The sequence below is a fragment of the Protopterus annectens genome, chromosome 7.part1 (assembly GCF_019279795.1).
Source record: "Protopterus annectens isolate FY-2018-M chromosome 7.part1, PAN1.0, whole genome shotgun sequence".
Taxonomy (NCBI): Eukaryota; Metazoa; Chordata; order Ceratodontiformes; family Protopteridae; genus Protopterus; species Protopterus annectens.
The window spans coordinates 328,501,835-328,526,659 of record NC_056740.1 but is presented as its reverse complement, the minus strand read 5'-3'; the positions used below and the strand labels follow the sequence as shown (position 1 = coordinate 328,526,659).

The window sequence follows — 24,825 nt, the reverse complement described above, 5'->3', positions numbered from 1 at the left end:
ATTGAACAAGGCACAAAACAGACAGCGAGGTACGTCATGGTCTGGGCCTAAACAGGTGGCACAGTAAGAATGAAAATCTCAGTGTGGTATTTGCTTTCCACAGGCAAGGCAATTTTTTACTTTTTCTGACATCAGTAAGAGCAAGAAAAAAGGATCCCCAATGGGATACTTAGCTTTAGAAGACTTCAGGATGATTCAATTCATAAACGAAAACTCAGGTAGTGGCCAACCGGCACTCGTGCAAACTGCTTCTGCTTCGGGCTCCCCGGCAAGAAAGACTGATGTAATGGCATCGGCTGCCTGTTTTTATACCCGTGACGACCTGACGTCAGCCTTGGAGTGACAGCATCTGACGCAGAAATACCAAGTCTCTGGTATTCGGCCGGCTGAGGGCTACCTGCAGGCAGATAACCCAAATGTGATGACTGCAACAGTGAATCACTAAGAACATCTGGTGAGTTTTCTTCAACACTTTTTGGGGCTGTGTCTGGTGGGGTCTGGACTGCCTGCGTACAAAGGCCTGTTTTCCAAGGTGTGTGTTTTAGGTCTTTTAGCTCCTTGCTTTTTTCTTGCAGAGATTTGAATAATTCTGCCGAGGGCCAAAAAGAGCAGAATTGTCCAAGGGGTCATCCATTTGTTTTGCTTTAATATCCTCAGAGAGGGGCTGAAGCCTTATTCAAGCAAATCTTCTTAGGGAAGAGGAAGATGCTGCAGCTCCTGAGGCGGCCTCTACAGTACTGTAGCTGCATTTAATCGAAGGCTTGGCTACCTGAGTGGAAGTAGCAAGAAGAGAGGATGCCAAGGTTTTGTTCTCCAAGTTTGGCATATTGAAATCTGAGACAGGAGTTCCAAATTGTACATGGTCATATGGGTCTGGTAGTTTAGTGCTCTGAAAGCTAAGGTGGCCGAGGTGTAAATTTTCTTACCCAGCCTCTCCAACTGCCTACTATCCTTGTCCAAGGGGAGGAGGGAAGTAGAAGGTAGTGACCTGGAGGCCTTATTAGAGGCTACTGATATCACAGAGGGGTCTGACAGTGGGGCCTTGAAAAGTAAACTGCAGTCCTTGGGTACTTTGTAAAACCTGTCAGTCTTTTTTGGAGCTGGAACCTAAGAGTCAAGGTGAGTGGAAGTGGATGCAAAACCTTCTAAGAAGACTGAAATGACAGGAGGAATGGCAGAAGGATCAGGGGACTGTACTTGGAGGAGGTCTTAACGCTTCAGGACCTCGGACATCTCTGTACTGTCCCACTTAAAATGATCTCGCATCCTAGAAATGGTCTCCCCAAAAGAAATTTCCACCATAGGAGATTCTGTTCCATTCCAATCTTCCTCAGGGGAAGAGAAGTCTAAGGGTGAGGGAATTTCGGATAAATAGACCAGAGAATCACTCTCCTCTTCGGATGAGGAGTCTTCCTCTGAGGCAGCTTGAGGCCTATATCTCTTCTGAGGGGAGGTAGGCCAGGCAGGAAGGGAAGCCTTAGTGCCATGAAGGCCTTAAAAAAGCCTTGTGTGAAAGTTTGCCATTCTTTCTGTGGGTCTGGAGGTGGAGAGACATTGTTTAGTTTTTTGTCTCTTCTTTGCAGGGGCACCCATGCAATGCAAAGAACAGACAGACGTGGGCCTACATTCGACCAGGTTCGAGTAAACATCCTCATAAACCAAGATCTGGGTAATTCCTCTGGGGCTTTCAGACACGAAAAGCCTGGGTTCCCCCTGAACTTCGGGAGTCTATGTCTGAGTTGCCTCTTTGAACATGCATATGTCTGTCTGGTACAAATGCGGCATGCAAAGCAGGCTCAGCCTGTGAATGCAGTTCCGTGATGGAGCATGTCTGACCTCTCATACACTTTGGAAGAGACGTCCATATCGAGAGGTGCAGCTTCGGGCCTTGGTTTTTTTGGCCTTGCGCTTAACAAGCTCTGTTGTCAGGTCAGAGAACTTTCCATCTTGCCCTTCGCTAAAAGCTTAAGGTGTTGATTTTCTAAGCAAATAGTGGGGGACAATAACCAAGTTCAGAGGGTCTTAGGCACAAAAGACAGATTGAGCAGTTTTTATGGTTGTGTTGGGGCCTGAGACAGACAAGGCACTGGGAGTGACTATCCTTATGTGGAATCTGTTTTCCAGTCGCATTTCCCTTTCCTGGATTACATTAACCTCAATCAAAAATAAAGCAACAGTAAGAAACAAAAAAGATTTCCCCATTGGGACACTTACCTTCACAGAAGAAACAATTCCAGCAGCAAAGTGACATCCAGGACTGGCAACAAAGAAGTTCTGAGGATGGTGCACATGTACATCTCTTTTGTGGCAGACATCTGATAGTGGCCTAGGTCAGACGTACCACGCACCCTAAGGTAGTAGAAGACTTGGATATACTGGTGACATACTGTCCAAAGTCGGGTCATCGCCTTCGCAGGCAACTCCCTCATGTAAGAATACGGCAACAGATAAATAGGACATCCAAGATTATGGTGCTGGCTGACTCTCTACAACCAGCTATCTTGACATTGGTTAGGGCATCTGCTGGCCTCAGGAGAAAATTCTCTGGTGCTCAGGCCTGCCAAGGGCTTCCATGGCAGGAAATCACATCAGTTACGACTGCAACTGTGTACCAGAGTCTCCTTTTTGTTACTTAAGGAGACTGCAAACACCAACAAATTTGGTCATGACGCAATCAGCCATACTGGAAAATCCACTGGGTGAGTTATGAAGGACCATAGTATGGACAGAGTCCGTTGCAGAGCCCTCACATGCCACCTGGCTAAAGGAAGCAAACCTATGGGTGCTACCATATGACCTAGAAGTTTCATAGCTGCGTGAGCTGGATGCTTCGAGGTTGGAAACACTGACAAGGCCTGGGCACAAAGGCTGAACACTTTGGAACGTGGCAGCCAGGCAAGTTTGACTGATGGCATCCGGGTAATAACCTGTGAATTCTAAAACATGAACAGGCTGAAGGCTCGACTTAGGATAATTGACTGTAATGTCTAAAAGGTAGCACAGTTGGAGTACGGTATCTGGCCGTGATCAACAATGCCCTTGTGGGGGCAGTGAGGAACCAATTGTCCAGGTACAGAAACATTGGAAATCAGTGCAGCTGCACCCAGGCTGCGACCACTGCCATGCACCTGGTAAACACCAGAGGGGCTGTGGTGAGACCAAACGGCATGGCCCTGAACTGATAAATGACTGGCCTCCAGCTGGAAGAGCAGGAAGCTCCTGGAGTGTATCCTGACATGATGGTAGGGGCCCTTGAGGTCTGTTGAGTACATCTAATCATCCTTCCTCAGGACAGGTAAGATGGAGTGCACTGTGATTATCCAGAACTTGGTCTTTTTCATGAACTGATTCAGTCTGATTAAATCTAAAATGGGCCTGAGGTCCTTGTTCTTTTTTGGTAATAAAATAATCTGGAAAAGACCTGGATCCTTGCTAGTCTGGTGGAATGTCTTGGAAGACTCTGTTTACAAGTAGCTTTTAAATCTCTACAGCTGCCTGCAGTCTCTGATGGGGTGGAAGGTCTGCGAGACACTTTTGATGAAAGCTGGGCATCTCTGAAAAAGGAATACAGCAACCTCTGGATATGTCTCAACACCCAGGTGTCCGAGGTGACTGCCTCCCAAGCTTTTGCGTGAAAAGCCAAACAACCCTGACTACCTCCAGAGTGAGCAGCTGGGAAACCTTTCAGGGTCACTGAAAAGGTCCATTGGAGAAAGTCCCACAAACCGTGATTCTATGGACCACCCCTGCCCTGGGGGTGCCATTAGGCTTCCCCGTCCTGAGGAGGAACCCTCTGAAGGAGCGCCTTGAAAAGATTGCTGTAAATTTCTGAGGAAGAGTCTTTTCTAATTCCTTGTAAAGATCTGTTGAGGGGTGGTGAAGCTCACTCCAGCAGTAGACAGTGTCTTCCTATCTTGCTCACTCCTCGTTAAGAGCGTCTTTAGCTTTCCACCTAAACAAGGAAGAGCAATCAAAAAAGGCACTAAGGATGCCTTGGAGCAATCTGCAAATTTGCATAAATGCATCCAAGTGTGGTGCAGCATGACAATCCCAGAGTCAGCTGCTCGGGATGCTCCACTGACTGCATTTGAAATGAAACTCATGGAAATGGTGGTGATGGGAAGCAGAGTAGACAACAGTCTCTCCAGCATCTTCTGAGTCTCTGGAGACTGCTGCATTTTGACATTCCTTGACAAACCAGACATCAAGTCATGTTGAAGATGATAGATAATTAACAGCTCTCAAAGCAAAAGTGGCTGAGGCATAGGAGCGCACCCCTTAATGATCTAATGCTAGAGACTCCCTGTCTGGGGGGTGGACCGAAGTGCTCTCCTCAGAAATACCCCTCTTAGTGGCAGCCTCCACAAAAGCAGCATTGACAGCCAGACCCTTACTCCAATGCAACCAGTCCTTGAGGGTAGCAAGATTCTTATTCGGCTTCTTGGGGGATAGGGTCTACCATGTCAGGTTCCTATCACATCTGCCAGGACACTAACAGCATCCAGAGGGGTAACCACCCAAAACGTACAGTTGGGTACACTTACCATAAATGTAAATGTTCGAGTGTATTCACTGTTGCAGTCATCACATTTGGGTTATCTACTTGAAGGTAGTCCTCAGTCGGCCTGATTATCAAAGTCTTGGGTCCTGCGTCGGTTGCTGTCTCATCTTCCATGACGTCAGGTAGTCAGGGGTATAAAGCATGCAGCCGACCCCATTGCATCAGTTTTTCTTGCCCCAGATGTCAGGTGCCCCCATAATGGGAAGCAATTATATACAAGGTTACGCCTCCAACAAAAAAGCAAATACACCAAAAAGTTTAAAGCATGGTAAGCAAGAAAAGGTATAGTCAATAGAAGTCAGGGGGCTGGAGGGAGGGTAACCAGGACTGCAACAGTGAATACACTCGAACATCTACATTTATGGTAAGTGTACACGACTGTACTATGTTCTTCGTGTTTCACTGTTGCAGTCATCACATTTGGGTAGATTCCCAAAGCTAAGGATGGGAGGAGGTAAATAGATAGCATTAGGACCAGCTATAAGGCCCTGCAAGACTGCAGTGGCAAAGCCAGCTCTGGATTTAGAAAAAATTGGCAAGTGGTAATGCTTGGTGAAGGTATGTACAGAACTCCAGGTAGCAGCTTCTAGGATGTCCCTGGTAGGGACGCCTCTGAGAAAGGCTGTAGAGGTAGATGCAGCCCTGGTGGAGTGAGGTCTGATCCCCTGGGGGATAGGTTTTCCATGCTGCTTATAGCAGAAATGAATGAATGCAATGGCTTATCCATTTAGAAATGGTTTGCTTTGAAATAGCCTTCCCCTCTGCCCCTGCAACAAATGCTACCAACAGTAGTTCAGATTTCCTTTGAGGCTTAGTCCTGTTCAAGTAGAATCTAAGTTGTCTGTGCATATCCAAGGAATGCAGTATCCATTCCCCTTTATTCTGTGGATTGGGAAAGAAAGTTGGCAAATTAATGGACTGATCAAGTGCCACACTGGATACCACCTTGGGCATGAAGGATGGATTGGTTCTGAGTGACACCCTGTCAGCACGAAAGACGATGAAAGGCTCTACTGCCACAAGGGCCTGTAATTCAGATACCCTTCTAGCTGAAGTGATTGCTAAAAGGGAAGCTGTTTTCCAAGAAAGAAATAAGTCTGCAGTAGCAGCTGGCTCGAAAGGAGGTAGCATGAGTTTCTCCAAGACAAAGTTAAGGTCCCAGGCTGGGGTTGGAGCTCTCCTGGGTGGTCTCAAATTTTTGGCCCCTCTGAGGAACTGCTTGAGCAGTGGATGAGAAGAGGAGGGGAGGTTCTGTGTTATAATGAGCTGAAATGGCTGAGGCGTGGATTTTAATGGAGGAAAAAGACAGGTACTTGTGAAGCATCTCAGTTAAGTATTGTAAAAGCATCTCAGTTAAGTATTGTAAAATCTGAGGTAAATTGGGCGCTGCTGTGCTCATCCCTTGACATTGGTTCCAGGCACAGAATCTTTTCCATTTTTCAGCACAAGATTTTCTAGTACTAGGCCTCCTTGCCTCTAAAATGATATCCATCACAGGTTTGCTGAGGGATGGTAAAGGAGAGATTAAGTAATTAGCCAGGCTGCAAGGTTCAGTGTTGGTAGCGGAGGGTGCAGAATCTGGTTCTCCTGCTGAGACAGCAGGGAAGGAGTCTGAGGCAGGTGCCATGGAAATAATCGTGACACACTGCGCAGGAGGGGGTACCACTGTTGGCGCGGCCAGTCTGAAGCAATCAAAATCTTCCTTGGTTTGTCCTGTTTGACTTTTAGTAGCATTTTGGAGAGCAGAGGCAGAGGGGGAAGGCATAGACTGATAGGTTTTTCCAGCTGAAGGACAGAGCATCCACTTTCCAATCTTGTTTGTGGGGAGTCACTGTGCAAAATTTGTCCAATTGGTAGTTCTGGGGAGAGGCACACAGGTCTATATCTGGGCTCCCCCATTTGCTTGTCAACATGTTGAAAATCCTTGGTTCCAATTTCCACTCATGTGGGTCCATAAGATTTCTGCTTAGTCCGTCTGACAGTGTATTTCATTTTCCTGGCAGGAATTGAGCTTGTAGGTGGACTTGGTAGCTCAAGGCTGTGTTCCACAATGCCATGGCTAGTCTGCAGAAGGGGTAAGAATGTGTACCCCCCCTGCTTGTTTATTTACCACATAACATTGGTGTTGTCCGTCTTTACCATTAGTTGTCCTGAAAGAATGTGGTCCTTGAAGGCATTCAGAGCATTCTGTACAGCTAACATTTCTTTTTGATTGATATGCAGGTGCATTTGACTTGGGTTCCACTTGCCCTGAATGCATTTCCCTGCTAGGTGAGCCCCCCCATGCATAGTCTGACGCATCTGTTAGGGTTTGGGTGGCAGAGAGTGGTGTGAAAGGTAGTCCCTTGTTTTGGTGGCAGGCCTCTGCCCACCAAAGGAACTCTAGGCGTAGGCAAGGTAGGATAGGATTCATTGTTTCTAGGTTTTGAGAATGTTGACACCATAGGCTTTTTAGATACCACTGTAGTTTCCTCATATGCAGTCTTGCAAATGGAATTAGAAGAATGCAGAAGGCCATGAACCCCAAGGCTTGCAGTACTTGTCTTGCAGAGAGCAGGGTTTTTGTGGTTTGAAGTTAGTTGTCAAATGAATTTGCTTTTCTGGCGTGAGGTAAGCCATCTGGGAAGTTGTATTCAAGCTTGCTCCCAGGAGTATAATTTGTTGACAGGGTACCAGTTGTGATTTCTTTTCATTTATGATGTACTCCAGACAAGTTAGAACCCTTTTTACAAAGGCCAGATGATTTAAAAGTATGTCCTGGCTTTCTGCCTGAATTAGACAATCGTCTAGGTATGGGTATATTTGAATATTTCTTTGCCTGCAAAATGCAATAACTGGAGGTAGGCACTTTGAGAATACCCTGGGCACAGTAGATAAGCCAAAGGGCAGTGCAGAGAACTGATAGTACGTGTAGCCTGCTTTGAAGCGTAGGCATCTTCTGCAAGATTCCCTGATTGGGATGTGGAGGTATGCTTCTTTTAAATCTAGTGTTGCCAACCAGGCATCTTTGCCTAGCACAGGAAGTAATTGGCGAAGAGTCAGCATCTTGAATTTTGGAATCGCCAAAAAGGTGTTTAGAGTAGACAGGTCCAGGATAGGACGCCATGAATCGTCTTTTCTGGGTACCAGGAAAAGTCTTGAGTAGAAACCTTGTCCCTTTTCCTCTTCTGGTACCAGTTGAATAGCCCCCATGCTTACGAGAGAAAGTACTTGTTTTTGGGCCTCTGCCCACTGATTTGGGGGTAGGCCCGGCCACCCGCTTGGTGTTGGCAACGTGTGGAAGAGAAATCTGTATCCCTGGGACACTACATTTAAAACCCATTTGTCTTGGGTAATGAGTCCCCAATTCTTTGCATGAAGAGCAATCTTTCCTCCCAAAGGGGCAGTCAGTTGATAAGTGCTTGTAAATTTTGAAATGAAGTCACAGACACTTTACCAAAGGGGGGGATCTTATTCCCAGATTTGGGAGTGGAGGCACCCCACTGCTTAGTTCTGCGTGTCCTCTGTGACTGAAACCTGGGGTTTTTGCTGTGTCTCGGTTTGGCTTGAGAAGACCTGGAAGGGGCTGGAAAGGACCAATTCTTAAGAGGTCCAGTGCCTACTAAATCTAGGAGGCTGAACTTGTAAAAAATCTGTAACAGTTTGCATAGATTTAGCTTTATATTCTCTCTTTTTAAGAGCTTCCTCAGCCTTGTTGCCAAACAGGCGGTCCTGATTTAAAGGAGCATCCAACAATTTAGCTTTAACATTATCAGGCAAAGATTGCTCCTTAAGCCAAGCATGCCTTCTGAGCACAGACCCAGTAACAACAGCCCTGCAAGAGGCCTCTAATGAATCAAAACCACATTGCAAATATGTTTTCCAACTTGTTCAGCAGAATGCATTAAATCTTGTAATTCTTCATTTTCCACACAGTCAGGAATCAACATAATTTTCTGTTTAAACAGTCCAATAACATGTTGTTGATACTTTAACATATGAAACTGGCAGTTTAAAGCCTTAATGGCCAAGGTTGCAGAAGTGTAAACCTTCTTACCCCATCTATCCAGCGCCCTGGAGTCTCTATGAGAAGGGGTAGGATTTTTTAGCAGTAGAAGCCTTAATGCCCTTGGGCCCCTGTGAAATAGTCTCTGGATCTGCAATAGGATTTTTAAAAAGGAACTTGTGGGACTCAGGGACCCTGTAGTATCTGTCAGGTTTTCTGGGAGCAGGAGGCAGGGAATCAGGGGCCAAACTAGATTCCGAAAAAGCATAATCAACAATGTCTAGTACAGGAGGAATAGCTAAAGGCCTATGCTGAGGTAGAAGGAAATCCCGAAGCCTCCTTTTTTGAATCAGAAAAATCCTGGCTTTCCCAGTGGAAATGCTCCCTTAGAGTATGTAAGTTTTCCCCAAAAGAAAAATCCTCAGGAGGGGAAGCAGAGGGAATTGAGTCCTCTGCATCAGAATCTTCATAAGTAGATAAGGGCAAATTCAGATCATCAGAAGAATAAGAAACCTGATCAGAAGATTCATAATCAATTTCAGTCCTATGCCTCTTAGAAGGTGGGGGGGGGTGGTTACCCCTGTTTAGAGTTATTAGATCTTCAGCCATTCTTGTTTTTTAGACATAGAGACCTGAGCATGTGGCCTGGGCGTCAGTTTTTTAGGCATGGATCGAGATTCAGGCCTAAGTAAAGAAGGAGGCGTCGGTTTAATACACAAGTCCGTAGGCCTGAATACACCCTCAGAAGCCAGTGCCTGCACAGCAGCTCCGGACCCATCCAAGGAAGAGACATCTGCGGGTTCCATAGTTGACGCATCTCGCGGCATACCGGACTCTGAATAGGTCTCAGTAAAGGCCTGCGAATCAGAAGTAGCGGGTATCAGGGGCTGCAAAAGCGCCTCACTGAGTACCGGCGAACTGGTGACTGGCTTAGAAGCGTTGTAGGCAGTTTTGGACCTCGGCGGCCTATTTCTGTCTTTATCTTTGCGTTTTTTCGTAATCCCGGTAGTCGGATGGCTAACCAACGACATTTCTGAACAATGAAACCAAGAACCGTAATACTTAGAGGTGAAAATATACAGAAGATGGATAGTGCGCTGATTAAATAAAGCACAAAACCGACAGCAAGGTACATCGTGGTCAGGGCCTAGGCAAGGAATACAGTACAAATGAAAATCTTTATGAGGTATTTGCTTTCCACAAGTAATACAATTATTAACTTTTACTGACATTGGTAAGGAGCAAGAAAAAGTTTCCCCAATGGGGTACTTAGCTTTAGTTGAAGACTTCGGTTCTGAAACTCGAAAACGAAAATTTCAGTAGTCGGCCGACCAGCACTAGAGAACTGCTTCTGCTTCGGGCACCGCATGCCAAGAAAGACTGATGTAATGGCGTCGGTTGCATGTTTTATACCCCTGACGACCTGACGTCATGGAAGAAGGGACAGCAACCGACGCAGGACCCAAGACTTTGTTAATCAGGCCAACTGAAGGCTACCTGCAAGCAGATCACCCAAATGTAATGACTGCAACAGTGAAACACGAAGATCATCATGAGCTCTTGAAGACTAGCTGGGGGCGGGGGGCAAAGGTAATGAATACTGCAACAGTGATGCAATGAAGACTATCTGGTGGACATAATCTGGATATGTGGCATCATGGAATATGCCTGTCGGAAGCACCTATACCATCAAGTTTAGGATATACAGAAATTTTTGAATTGCATCAAGTTGTCGATACCTTAAAACAATAACAGTTTCCCTAATGCAAAGGACCTCTAAAGTTAAAATTACCATCATCAAAAACACAACAGTCAGCCAATACTGAAAAAATCAAGTTTCTACAACAGCTTAATAAAAATCACCTTGTGAAGCACTAAGCATTTACTATTATTACCACCGACATGACTCTTACCTTTCTGTCCTGTCTGGTGAATACCCATGGCTTTCAGGTATCGGATACTTGTACTTTTGTCTTTAGGGTTTGATGGGTGTTTCTTTGTTTGCCGAAGAACTTTGGAAAAAGCTAACTTCATGTGCTGCTCTACTGTCTTCAACAGGAAGTATCTGTGTGTAAATAATACAGATTGTTATCATTTGGGGAGGAATGAAGGTGGCAAAAGCTATTTCTTATGGGTTCCCTTCATTACTACAGTAACAAAAAAGAGAGGCTGGGCTCTGTATACAAAAAAAAGAAGAAACTGCACTTGTGCTTAATAAAAGTACACCTGACAAAGTATTAATGCTCCACAGTTTTCATACTACCAAGCTAGAACAACACAAAAAATAAAGACATAAGCTTACTCACCGTGACCAGAGATGTTCTAGAAGCAGGATCATTGCTACATCATAAAAAAACGGGTTCCTATTACGTTATTGAAAGATAACATAATCGGTCAAAACATTGAAACGGCCACATTTCGAAGTTTGCATTGTGGGATCGCAGTACAGTGAAGATTGGGATATTTGCCCTTTCCTCACTGTAGTGCAATCTCGGAGTTGGAATATATATTTTGCGGGTGGGCACAGCCCCCCACAATAAAAATTTTGAAATGCGGCTGTTTTGACCGTTTCGATAACGTAATATGAACCCTAAAAAACACAGACAACATTCAGCCTGACTTCACATATTGACCATGCAAAGCCAGCCTCACACTCACCATGAATGTTAGTGAGACATACTGAATGAAGGGTAGAGGTGCCTACTCCATCATCCCCTTGTTTTTTTTTTTTTGGGGGGGGGGGTCACTGAAGTGGCCAGGAGGAAGTGTGCTTACTAAACCTGCAAAGCAGCCTTTAGTCTGTCAAGCCCCAGGACGAGGAGGAAAAGGTGCCTCCCTGACAGGGGATGAAAGCCTTCAGACAACAAAAATTGCAAAATGGGGAGCGGTTGGAGTGAGGCAAATTATACTGCAGTACTGATGCTACTTCTCGAACATCTACTACTTGCCCACAAAGAGGTATTATAATCATTGTATGGATTACTGCATGCAGTACCATGCACAGTGTGCTGGTATACTCTAACTTGCAATACCTAGAAAAAGGGAAATTGGATATTTAAGCAGTAGCCTAACACATTCTGATATGCAACTTTCCTGAAAAAGCAGTGATTGTAGCTGTTCCCTTTTGTCAATGTGCCTTAACCAGGTCTTGAAAGTTTTTTTCCAATGCCAATCAACAAAAGAAAAATTAGTCAGTTTGCCTGGACAATGCACCCCCTACCCCTCATGTAACAGACAAAAAGCTGGTCTGTTTACCTGAAATATTTATTTTTGATTAGGTAATACCTTAGCATGTGTACATTCAAGACTAAGCTTTTCACATTTCTACTGAGCATTTGGAAAGAACTACTGGATGGATGGATGCATTCAGTGTCAATTAAGAAACTTATCTTTTGCATAAAGGACAGATTGTTCTTAAGGGTCACCCAGTCTTTATTGAAGAACACAATGTTCCCCACCATTAAGACCTGCAACTCAAATTCTCCTGGCTGAAGTAATGTACACTAAAAATGGTCTCCGAAAAAAATAGGAAATTCATAGGTGTTCAGCCTGCTGGGTGAAGTGAAGAAAGGGTTAGAGACAAAGTTCCCCTGCAGCCTTAATGTACTCTCTTCAAAGACTGCTTCAGCAATGTCCTTTTTGCAAAGACCTGTGATGCTACATTTGTCAACATGACCGAATCACCTAGAGCCATATTTTACAACACTGAATGACTAGCCCTGCCACGGCAAGCAGTCTGTGATCTATGTTCTCCTATCTTAAGGATACTGTATGCCCAAATTAGTTGGACTACACAACTCTTCCTCTATAAGGCAGCATGTAGAGTCTTTGCTGCTGCTCACAGCTCCATTCATTGGTGAGTATGAGATGGAAACACTAAGCATGTTTTTCAGAGGTGGGAAGAACTCCACAGAGAAAACATGCAAATCCCAAAGAGGCACTGGCCAGAAGTCAGGATCAAACCTTGTACTTTGTGCATGGGAGGTGAACACCTTAACCATTGTGCCAACTTGTCAAGGACCCAATGACTCAAGTACAATGTTCGGTCTCACAGAATGGCTTCCAGTGGGAGTGGGTGTGCACAAGGATTCAGTTCTGAGGCCACTGCCGTTCATACTGGTGATGGACTACATTAGCAAACAGGTTGGATGGGACAGGTCAATAAAGTTGTCGTGGCATTACAGACCAACTCTGAGCAAGAACGTCAGCAAAGGATAGGGGAATGGAATGCAAAACTGAAGGCACATGGGATGAAACCAAGTATAGATAAGACACTGGTAATGGGAGAAAATTGGGGAAATCAGAAAAAGCTGAGAATTGAGACAGAAGTGAAGACGGGAACAGGTTAACAGCTTCAAGTATCTAGGTGGGGTGGTTGAGGAGAAGAAGTCTGAATGAAGAGGTCAAACCTAGCACTGGAGTGGCGGCAGCCAAGTGGTACAGAGTTGTAATGTATGACAGAAGAATGCCAAAGAAGCTGAAAAATAAGGTGTACAAAACAGTGGCGTGACCAGTACTACTGTATGGCACAGGAACCTAAGCAGTAAAGATAGAGCAGATGAGAAAGCTATAGGTGATGAAAATTAACTGCCTGAGAAGAGTGGTAGGATGCACACTGTGGGTTAGATGAAAAAAATGAGGACGTAAGAGCAGAAGCGAAAGTAGCTCCAACTGCAGAAAAGATCAAATAGAACAGATTACATAGATTCATAGATTCATAGATTAGTACTAGGCTAACTGCCCTTGCGAGCCATTTTAAGCCTAGCCAATTATCCCTTGTGAGATTCAAACCCTGCACCTTGTGTTTGTAAGGCAAACACCTTAACCATTAGGCCACCCTCCCAACCCTACAGTGGTTTGGGCACGTGTGGAAAAGCAGAAGACAATTTGGTGAAGATTTGGGACAGACAGGAAGAAGGTAAGAGGAAACAAGGGTGTCCAGCAAAGAAGTGTATGGATTGTGAGAGAAAATCTGACAGTCGGGCATGAAAGTTGAAGTCAGGAGTGTGGCACTGAATCAAGAGAGATGGTGACAGTTAACACTACACCTCCACCCATGTAGAAAATGGGAAGAAGGGAGTTAATGATGACAATGATGCTACATTTACTGTCACTAAAATTAAGGTTTATTCCTACTGCACCAGACATGTGTTTTATTTAGACTATGTTGGAGAACGTATGCATCTTTTCCTTAATTATATCACCTAGTTTGCTATCAACATATGTGGTTACACAAATGTTATGTACTTACCACAACGACAGACCTGTGTTCATAGGTAGGTACTAGGCTATTGGCCCTTTGGCCCATACAAGCCTAGCCAAAAATGTACCCTGGCTTTCGCCAGCCAAGAAAATTATTTTCCTGTGCCCCTGTCAAGCAGAACCACAGAAGTGATCTCGGGATGAATTTCCTATTACCCATCCAATCATCAAGATTTTTCTTGAAGAGTGCTAATGAGGAGCTCTGTTTGACATAGATAGGTAGTCTGTTCCAGAGTATGGGAAGTCTCTGGGACAGGAATCTATCCCACCAGCATGTTCTGTTTATTGTGGTGACAAGGTTTAGGTCCCTAGAGCGTGTAGCTTGGAGGGATTGGGATTTCTTTAAGTGGAGCATGTCCAACAGCTCTGGGTTTGACATAGCTTTGCATGTTAGGCAGAGATCGCCTCTGAGTAGGCGATATGCGACAGAGTAAAGCTGGAGTTTTTTGAGACGGTCTGTGTAAGGCATCTGTTTGAGGCCAGTAATCCTCTTTGTGAGGTATTTTTGCAGCCTTTCCAGTTGCTGTAGATGTCTTGTGAGGTACATACCAAAAGGGGCGTTGTACTCTATAATGGGTCTAATGAGTGAGGAGTAGAGGGGAACAATGACCTCTTTTTTTTCTGGATGAGAAACCTTTTGTGATGAGGTGTGCCACGTAGAAGGATTTCCTGACCACTTTGACGATGTGATTATCAAAGGAGAGACTACTGTCCACCTGTGTCCCAAGGTCTCTTATCACACTTTCGGTGTTAAGTAGACTACCGCCTATGTGGTAGTTCATGGGTACAGAATTTTTACCAAAGGGGATGACAATGCACTTTTTGGCATTGAGCTTGAGACCATGTCTTTGACACCAGGCATCTGTCTCAGTGAGGCCCTTATGTAGGATGTCCACATAGTTAGGAATTTCAATTATGGCTCCTACTTTGCAGTCATCTGCGAATTTAGTTAGCCAAAGACCTTCTGTGTTAGCCTGTACTTCAGAGAAGTAGACACCAAACAGGAGAGGACCTAGGACTGAACCCTGTGGTACTCCACTTGTCACTGGTCTGAAGTCTGATTTGGAGTCTGCTACTTTCACAGTGTGGGTTCTTTCAGTAAGCCAGTTGGCAACCCATCTTATGACATAGGGATTTATACCTAGTTTAGTGTGTTTATCTATAATTCCAGAGAGGGGGATGGTGTCGAATGCCTTGGCGAGCTCTAGATAGGCTGTGTGAACCACCTTACCCTCATCTATGGCTTTGGTGACTACTTCAAAGAAGTCTATCAGGTTTAGGAGACATGATCTGCCTTTTACAAACCCAAACTGTGTGGGTCCAGGGTTTGGAGATTTCCAATGTTTTTGTTTATGAGTTCCATGATGATACGTTCCATGGCCTTGCAGACGAGGCTCGTCAGGCTAATGGGGCAGTAGTTCCTGGGGTCTGTTGTGGCCCCCCCTTTGTGGAGTGGGATAACTGTCACGGTGCGCCATTCAATGGGCACAAAGCCTGAGGTGAGGCTACGATTGAACATGGTACTTAGGTGGGGTGCCAGTTCATTCTGTAGTTCATGTAGAAGGCAGACTGGGATGTTGTCAAGTCCCATGGATGCTGTGTTCTTGGCTTTGGAGAGTGAAGTTTTTACCTGTGCAGCCGTGATTACAGGAACTTTGCATTCTTCCGGTATAAAGATGGGCCCTTTAGAGGGTGAGAGGGGGGTAAAGTTAGCACTGAACCTATCTGCCAGGATGTTGGCAACATCAGTTGGTTCTATATATTTAGTGTCATTGTGCTGCAACTCAGAGCAGATCTGAGTGTTGCCATTGAGATTTTTGACATAGCTATAGAATGCTTTGTGGTTGTCTTTAGAATCAGTGGCAATTTTGTTTTCATAACTAGCTTTGGAGTATTCTATGAGGGATCTCAGCTTCTTACTGAGGCTGACCAGGGAGTTCCTCCAATCGTGGGATTTTACTCTTTTTTGCAACAGTTTCTTTCTTCTGTTGTAGAGTTTGTTTATGGCAGACCACCACCATATTGGCTTCCTTTTTTTGGAGGATAGCATCTTGGTTCTGTTAGGGATAGCACGATCCATGCACTCGTGTAAGTGCTTATAAAGTGCATTTGTGTTGGATTCAGCAGTCGTACCTCTATTATCCATCTGCATGGGTGTCATGAAGTTTGCCACTTCTGTCTTAAGAAGCGCAAAGTTGGCTTTGGAGAAGTTTTTTACAGTTGTTTTCCTAATGGGGGGTGGGAGGGGGATGTGGATGTCTAGGGTGATTAGCTTGTGGTCGATCTGACCAACGAGGAGCTGACCTCTGGTGTGGAACACCGGTCACCCATGTTGGTGATGACCAGGTCTAGGATACTGCTGCCTCTGGTGGGGGTGTGGATAAGTTGATCCAAAGCGTTGGAATTGATGATTTCCAGAAAACGTTGAGCAAAAGAGTTGGTACATGAGTAGTTTTCCCAGTTAATGGTGGGGTAGTTGAAATCACCCATTATTAGAGTGTTGGGTTGTACCTTAATATTTTCCAGTGTATCAAGAAAAGAGGAGTGGGAATCCTGGGGCATGGTGGGGGGTCTGTAGCAAGCTACAATTTGGATTGCGGTTTTGCCCAGAGTTAGTTGAACTTGGATAATCTCGGATGCATTATGCTGAGCAACTAGCCTGGAGGTGTGGATATCCTTAATGAATATGGACACACCTCCACCTTTAGTGTTTCGGTCCGGGTTTGGTGGCCGAAAGGTGTGGTATGAATTATAGCCTGGTAATGCAGGGATGCTCTCTGGAGCCTTGAACCAGGTCTCTGTCACTGCACAGATGTCAATGTTCTCCATTTTAAGGAGTGCCTCGAGTGAGTGCATTTTGAGGTTTAGACTTCCAGCACTGAGTAGCATTACCCCTCAGATTTTGCTTGCTTGTACCTGTTACGGTGGTGAATTTGTCATTTGAACCTTGCCTAAAAAAGGCACTATAGGGGTGTAGGGGTGGCAAGAGCCTTTGCCAGTATCCGGAATCCCAAGGGCGACAGGTGGAGGCCATCTCTGGCAAAGCAGCGTGGTCTGTCGATCATGTCATCCCAGGCACAGATACTGGATTCCCTTAGAATGACACCAGAAGCTTAGCCAATTGTTAAAGTCAATCATTTTGTCCTTGTACTGTGGTGTCATTCTGGGTGATGGCAGGATGCTACTCAGGGCTAGGGTCATACCGGCCTGGGCTACAAGATCAGAGAGCTCCTCCATGTCTCTTTTCATGTAGTCCAGGGGAGGTAAGTCTCAGGTCATTCACACCAACATGGACAATGACAGAGTCATATTTGTACTTGTTGTGGAGTGACCTGAGTGTGTGCATTATGTGGCAGATCCTGGCACCTGACAGGCAGCAGACAGTAACTTTTTCCTTGTTTAGCCTGATGAGTGGAACATCAGTGTGCCTGACTATAGAGTCACCTATGACTAGAGTGTTGGGTACGTTATGCCTTATGGGCTGTAGTTGAGTGGCACACTGAGTATGTGGGCTATGTGTCATTTGGGTTGTGTTGGGGGGTGGAGGTTGCTTGCATTTCTGCTTTGGAGGTCTCTGTTGTTTGGGCAGATTAGTACTGAGAGCCTCTGCAAATGTAGGTGTGCATTTTGTGGTTCTGTGTGTGTGTTTTGGTGGTGTAGGTTTTGAGGGACTATTTGATGAGTATGGTGCGGTGCAAGTGTTTACCTTCTCCTCTTGACTGTCTAGGCCAGTCTTTGGTAAAGAGAGCTTTGCTTCCAGTTTGGTTAGTGCATCTCTCACAGGTCGTAGTGTTGGGTGGTAGGAGGAGAGGGCTGTCTGTGTACATGAGGCAACTGCTGCATTGTCCCAAGATGCCCAGATTCATCAGGTAGACAGGAGAAAACACGGGGAGCTGACCTTTAGACATCCTGAATAGGTGATTATTAAGTACTAAAAACTGTTTTCCTCTAGACAAGTGAGGAAAGTTGAGTGCTGTAGTAATTTGTAACTTTAGTGCTTACAATGAGTTCTGAACAAGTGCTGAGATCAAAGAAACAGATGAGTGCTAAAACTAAAAAGCTGGCTAGTTGCAAGGGAAATTTTGTAAAACAGACTTTATGGCGCCAGGAATAGTTTAACCCCAGTTAAGTGTGTGTGTGTGTGTGGGGGGGGGGGGGCTTAGGAGCTCACAAACAGTTCTGAACACAGCAAATCCATATCTGACCTGCCACAGGAAAGGGGGGAAGCAAGCTTAGATTTATTTTCCCCAGTAAAGTGGAAATGGAGAAAGCTGGAACAGAAGTTAATTCAACGTTAAGAATCTGAGTGGGTTGGCCTTCACAAATGTTCTCTATTAGATTGAGTGAACTAATGACACTAGACTGAGAGGAGTGTCACAGATCAAATATACAGTATGGGCGGGCAACTGCAAAGCCACCAAGTATAAGAACACACAACACTAGGGTGGGTGGCTGGGAAAAAATTACAGTTCCTAGCTGTAGCCACTAAATGAAAGTTTTAAACAGATCAAGGAGCAGACTCGAGAATGCTTTTAACAGACAAAAATGCACAGAAAAGTTCGGATAGAGCACTCACAAACAGAAAATACAACTCTCAGTATGAAAAAGCAGTTTACAGTTAATTAATGTTAAAACAGTTTAAAACAGTACATAAATGCAGTGAAACAATTAAAAAGCTTTATAACAGTGCAAACATATAGTAGATCAACTGTATAGCACAATTATAAGCATTTCAGAAGTGCAATTCAGTGAAATAAGTGTAAGAAATAACTTAGCCTGCTCTTGGAATCTTAAGGAATTTCCACTTATGCAATGCAATCCAGAGCCTGACAATACAAGCAGAACCTTTATAATTCACAGGGTTTATATATAGCAGTAAGAATGGAAGAGTTGGAAGATCAGATTACTACTCAGCCACTGCTATTACCCAATCACTCGTACTACAGAAGGTCAGGAGGCCATGTTGGTCTCAATAATAATGAAGACAATCAGCAGAAAATGGCTGCCAGAAACACAAACAAAACGTCCACCCTACACAACAGGCCTCTATCAAGATTATGCCACCTGAGCAGAACACAGAAACCTCACTTTAAAAGCATAGAAAGAACACCCACAAAGAGAAAATCCAAGTCTCAATATGAAAAAGCAGTTTACAATTTAGTAATTTAAATAAAAAAAAACAATTATAGTAATGCACACTATTGCAGTTCCTATCTTATTTTCGTCTAGTTCAACTTGTGGGATGTTAGATCAGACTTGATCCGACCTTGACACCTTCTTATGGAGCTTTGGATCCAAGGCTCTGACTCCTACCCTACCCATAATTCCTTCCTTACACCTAATTTACAACAGATTAAGTTTGCTGACTCATTTAACTATAAAGAATTCTAATTGAGAAAGTAAAATAACCTCTACAGAAAAAGGGGTCTAAGGTTTAACAAGCCTGCCATTATGGATGATGTCACCTAAAGCAGCTGTCTGCATTAGACAGGGTCTTAGCTGAGAGTCTGTCTGAGTACCAGAAGTTTATAGATGGTAAATTTGGAGGTGGGGATAGAATGCTGAACCAGATGAAATTAAGACAACACGGCTCTATCATTATGGTAAAAACATAGCTTTTGCATCTGATGTTTATTTTCAACCCCATCCAACTTGTGGGGCAGATTCCCAAGCTGCCTAAAAAGGACCTGGGTGGTACCAAGGAACAACATTCCTGAGAATGTGAGAACTAAAGGAAGCACGAGCTCTGAATTGCACATGCAGTTTGTAATGAGACAAATGTATGAGCTGTTGCCAAAGTTGCTGCTGCATAAAAGTCATTACTGGGAACTCTTTATGAATGTTGTAGAGGCAGCCACTGCTCTAGTGGAATGTGCTTTTGGTTTCGAATGCAGTGTGAAACCCTGATCCTTATATACAAAGGAATAGCTTGAAAGCTACTTGCAAATTGTAACTTTGGACACACTACTTCCCATTTTTCCTTTACAAAAAGAACAGTTGATCTGACTTTCGAATATCTTTGGTACAATACAATCACTGGTACACTGTAAAGAGAATCTGAGTAGTCTTTGAACATCTAGAGTACGGAGTAGATACTCACCATTGTTAGAAAAATTGGGGAAAAAAGTTTGGCAGATCAATGTATTGATTTAAAGACGCTTTGGATGATACTTTTGGAAGTTAGGATTTATTCTCATTGGCATTCCGTATTTATGGAAAATGAGGAAAGGTAGTAGGACATCCAGCAATAAGAATGCTTGTAATTCAGAAATTAATTTACTGGATGTAACTGCAATTAGAAAAACAATTTTCCAAGAAAGATATTTAAGATCTGCTGATTCAAAGGGCTTCTGAGTTAATAATTGAAGCATGACTAATATCTCATGGAGGAACTAGGTCTTTAACTGGAGGCATCAGAAGAAGGCTCCTTTGAGGAAAGTTTTAGAGACTCAAAGAGCAGCAGTGGAAGTGTTATTATGATCTATATGGAAATCTGGTATAGCAGGCACTTGTACTTTAATGGTTAAAAAAAAAAAAAATAAAACAGCTCTTTAGTGAAAAAAATTCCTAACTCAACAGAAGGGGAGCAAAAAAGGGGTCCAGTCCCTTTGATAAGACCCAAATAATAAATCTTTTCCACTTATTTTTGTAAATCTTTTTAGTTTATTGTTATTGTGAACTACTGGAAAAGTACTGCCTGGCATCTCTGGCTATTGTTAAAACTGGAGAAACCATGCAGTCAGTTACACCCTGGATGGGTGACTCAGAAGATCTAGACTGGGATCCAGCACCCAGGGCAGGTGAAGCAAATCAGGCCAAAGGAAGGCCAACCAAACATGCCAGGGCCAGAGTGAAGCAATAAAAATCTCCTTGGTCTTGTACCTTGTGGCTTTCTGAATGAATTTTGTCAGGAGAGGTATTGGTGGGAATGTGTACAGGCGATCTGGGGGCCACTTGTGGACTAGAGCATTTATTGGTGACATGAGGGCAAAGTAACTGCTACACTTGTTTATGTGAGATGCAAACAGGCCACAGCAAGGTTGAACCAAGCAGCTGAAAATCTTTGCTGTCACTGTCTGGTTGAGAGACCACTCACAAGGCAATAGTATCGGCATGCTCAATTTATTTGCAAGTACATCTGCTTTTCCAGGCATGTACATTGCTGTCAGAAAATGATGGGGAGACATTGCCCACTGCCAAACTCTCACAGACTCCTGGCAAATAGGGTATGAAAGTGTTCCCCCTTGTTTGCTCATGTACCATATCACTGACGTTGTCCTTCTGAGTTGCACTGGAGTCTTGCCATGGGTAGGCAGTTAAGAAAAGCCTGCAATGCAAGGAGGACTGCTCTCATCTCCAAGACACAGATGTACAGCTTGGCCTCTACAGGTGACCAAGTACCATGAACAGTCATCCTCTAGAAATGCCCCTCCCCCCCCAAGAGAAAAGAAGCGTCCATAGTTACTGTGGCCTGGGGAGCTGGTGGGCAAAGGCATCTCCCATCTGGAACTGACAGAGGTTATCTACCACTTTACATTTTCTTTGCAGATGGAGTGAGACAAACTTTGGCATGAATGGATTAAAGGACTCTGTGACTACTGGACTGAAAGTTCACTGTAACACTGTCACATGGTATCTCACTAGCGGAGCTAAAGTAATGATAGAGGCCATCAGCCCTACTAAATGGAGAACTAATCTTGCTTGTGGATGAGGATGCTGAATTACCAGTGAAGACACCAGTGTTAGGAACACATACTCACTTTTAAAAGTGTGACAATTTGTAAAAATGTGTTGCTATGACAACCTATAAATTCTACTTATTGAGAGTAAAACAGCTGGCTTTTTGTATGATTCCCTGTGATCCTTAACAGATCTGCAAAACAGAGCAGTAGTACTTCTTGTTGTAGCAGTAGCTCTGTGGAAAGAAAGTTGTGTAAAATCTTACCATAACCATAGATGTCCTTCTCTTGCATGTTGCAGTATTCAATTTGTGGGTTTACCCTTCTTCCTTCCCGTCTCGTCTGGCCAGGTTTCCCAAGTTTTTCAAGTCCCCAGTAGACTTGGGACTTGCATCGGACATCTGACGTGGCTGCTGAAGTGTGGGCCATAAAAGTGACATCTGCACGCACCAGCCCTCAGGACAATAGAAGCCCCAGTCGGAGCCAGTCCTATAAGAGCATAGCCAGTCCAGTGTCACCCAGGAGAAGCAAGTTTAAGTCTCAGAAGAGGGGTAAGGTGGGAGGGAAGGAATACTGGAATATGGAAGAGAAGCACATCTACGGTTACGGTAAAAATTTTGCACAACTTTGAGTCCTTCTATTCCAATGTTGCATTATTCAACTAGTGGGCAAGTGCCAAAGCTCACTGAGGAAGGGGAGGTGGTTTAGAAGCTGTCGCCAAGAACCTATGCAGGACAACCCTGGCAAACCCTGCTCTGGCTTAGGAGGTTTGGTCCAGTTTACAGTGTTTGGTGAAGGTGTGTACTGAGGACCAAGTTGCTGCTTCTAGGATGGAATTGGTGTTCAACCTTTTAAAAAAAAAAAAAAACAGAAGAGGCTACAACTCTGCTGGAGTGGGCTTTCACGTTGCACTGGAGTCTTGCCATGGTGAAGGTAGCAGAAAGAAATGGCCCTGGAGATCCATGCTGAAATGGTCTCTTTGCTCACAGCCCTCTCCAGGGCCCTAGGGTGGAAGGAGACAAACAGTTGGTCTGATTGTCTAATGGGATTGGTTTTATGTAAATAAAATCTAAGCTGATGGTGCACATCTAGGGAATGTAGAATTCTCTCACTGTTTCCCTGTCGGCTGGGGAAAAAGGTAAATGGATGGGCTGGTTCAAGGACAGGTCATTCACAACTTTAGGGGAGAAAGAGGGTTTAGTCCTTAGGGTCACCCTAAGTGGAAAACCAAAAAGGTGGTATAGCCATAAGGGCTTGTAGTTCAGAGACCCTCCTGGCAGAGGTGAAGGCCACTAATAAAACAGTTTTCAAAGTACAGAGTTTTAAGGATGCTTTATCTGCAGGTTCAAAGGGAGGTAAAAGTAAGCTTACCTAGCACATAGTTGAGGTGAAGTGAGGGAATGTAGGCTGCCTGTAGGTTGATGCCCTTTGAAGTGGCCAGTTCCCATACCTGAAAGGCTGGCCTGCATAGGAGGCAAGATCTTGTCCCTCCTTGTTTGCTGATATACCACAGGACAGTAGTGTTGTCTGTGTATATTTTGAGGGGGCCTTGCTCTAGGAAGGCTTGGAGAACTAGAAGGATTGCTCTCATTTCTCTAATATTTGTGTGTTCTAGTTTGTGTGTCCACAAACCTTGCACTTTCCTTTGTCCTAATATGGCTCCCCACCCTAGATCTGAGGCATATGTGTGCATCTTCTGGGAGGGAACCTGGATCCAAAGAGGAAGCCCTGGGTTGTGGGATACCCAGATCACCCACCATTTCAGTTCTTTCATTAAGCAGGGAAGTAAGGGGATCCTGAAGTCTAAAGGGTGGGAGTGCTGGGTCCAGACTGACCTCAGGTACCACGGCAGTTTCCTCATGTGCAGTCTTGCAAGGGGTAGCATGGGGATTGTAGTTGCCATGTAGCCTAGAAGTCTCAGAAACTGCCTTGCAGTCAGGTGAGATGCTTGAAGGGCAGCCAGTAGGTAATGGGACAAAGAAGTCACCTTTTCTGGAGGTAGGAATGCCTTCATGATGTCTGTCCGAATTATGCAGCCCAATAACACTATGTCCTGTGTTGGTTCCAGATTGGATTTTGGGAAGTTTATCAGGAATCCTAAGAACTCTACAAGTTTTACAAGAGTCCTGGTGTGAAGGCACAGGGTCTTCTGATCTACTGCTTGAATTAGTAGATTGTCTAAGTAAGGGAATATTTGGATTCCCGGAGTGCGACAGTATGCAATGACTAGAGCCAGACATTTTGCGAATACCCTGGGGGCGGTAGATAGACCAAAGGGTAATGCACAGAACTGAAAATGGGATGAGGCAGCCAGGAATCTCAAGTATTTTCTGAAGGTTGGTTTGATAGGGATATGGAGATGGGCATCCTTTATGTCCATGGTTGCCATGAACCCGTGAAACAGGATGAGAGGGAAGAGAGTGGGCAGGGTGAGCATCCTGAAGGTAGGTACACCTTCAGGAAAGGATTTAGATGCGAGGTCTAAAATGGGCCTCCAAGGTCAGTCCTTGCTGGGCACCAGAAAAATCCTCGACTAAAAGCCTTTTCTTTTTGATTCTGAGGGCACACATTCTACAGTGGTCTGATCTAAGAGGGTTTGTAGAACCTGACCCATAAGGGGAAGGTGACTTGGGGAGGCTGGGGCATTCCTAGTTTTATAGGTGGACATATCCAATTCATGAGGTACCTGTCCCTTATGATGGACAGAACCCATTTGTCTGAGGTGATATGTTTCCAGACAGGAAGACAGTGAAAGAGACGGTTTGATGGGGGGGGGGTAGTGGGTTTTGCAGGCACTCAGGGCTTGGAGTGGTCAGAAGGCCTACAGGCATTCCGGATAAATTTTGTCTAAGGATAGTTTCTATGAAACTTGGGTACAGGAGAGACTAACAGGTGTTTAAGGTCCTGTAATTCCTTGCCTTTTTGTTATAAGGACTTAATCAAGAGTTCAGCCAATCTTTCACCAAACAGGGTGGTTTGGTCTAAGGGAGCATCAATAAGCTTTGCCTTGAAGTAATCAGGGAGGGGTTGAAGGTGTAGCCATGAATGCCTTGTGAGTGCAGAAGCTGATGCAGCTGACCTGGTTGAGGCAACAATAGCATCATAGCAGCATCTCAGAGAATGTCTACTGATCTGTGCAGTAAGGGCGAGCAGGGAAGACAAGGAGGTTTTTGCTGCACATTCTGGGTTGTCAGCTAGTTCTTTAGATGCCTTGTCTAGCAGTGCTAGTGAATATTTAGTCATATGCGTTTGGTAATTAATTGCTCTGAAGGACAAGGTGGTAGAAAGAAGTTGTGTACACTTAACATAAATGTAGATGTTAAGAGTGTATTCACTGT

At 44.5% G+C, this 24,825-nt stretch overlaps 1 protein-coding gene across 5 annotated transcripts in view; it reads right to left on the bottom strand.

Moving 5' to 3' along the window:
* Nucleotides 1-24,825, bottom strand: part of QRICH1 (glutamine rich 1) — a 1,772,469-nt gene that overhangs the window by 257,743 nt on the left and 1,489,901 nt on the right. For all 5 annotated transcript variants that reach the window (XM_044078740.1, XM_044078739.1, XM_044078738.1 and 2 more), the window contains one exon: nucleotides 10,460-10,611. In XM_044078740.1, the coding sequence (XP_043934675.1) occupies nucleotides 10,460-10,611 (152 nt within the window). The remainder of the gene's footprint in view (nucleotides 1-10,459; nucleotides 10,612-24,825) is intronic.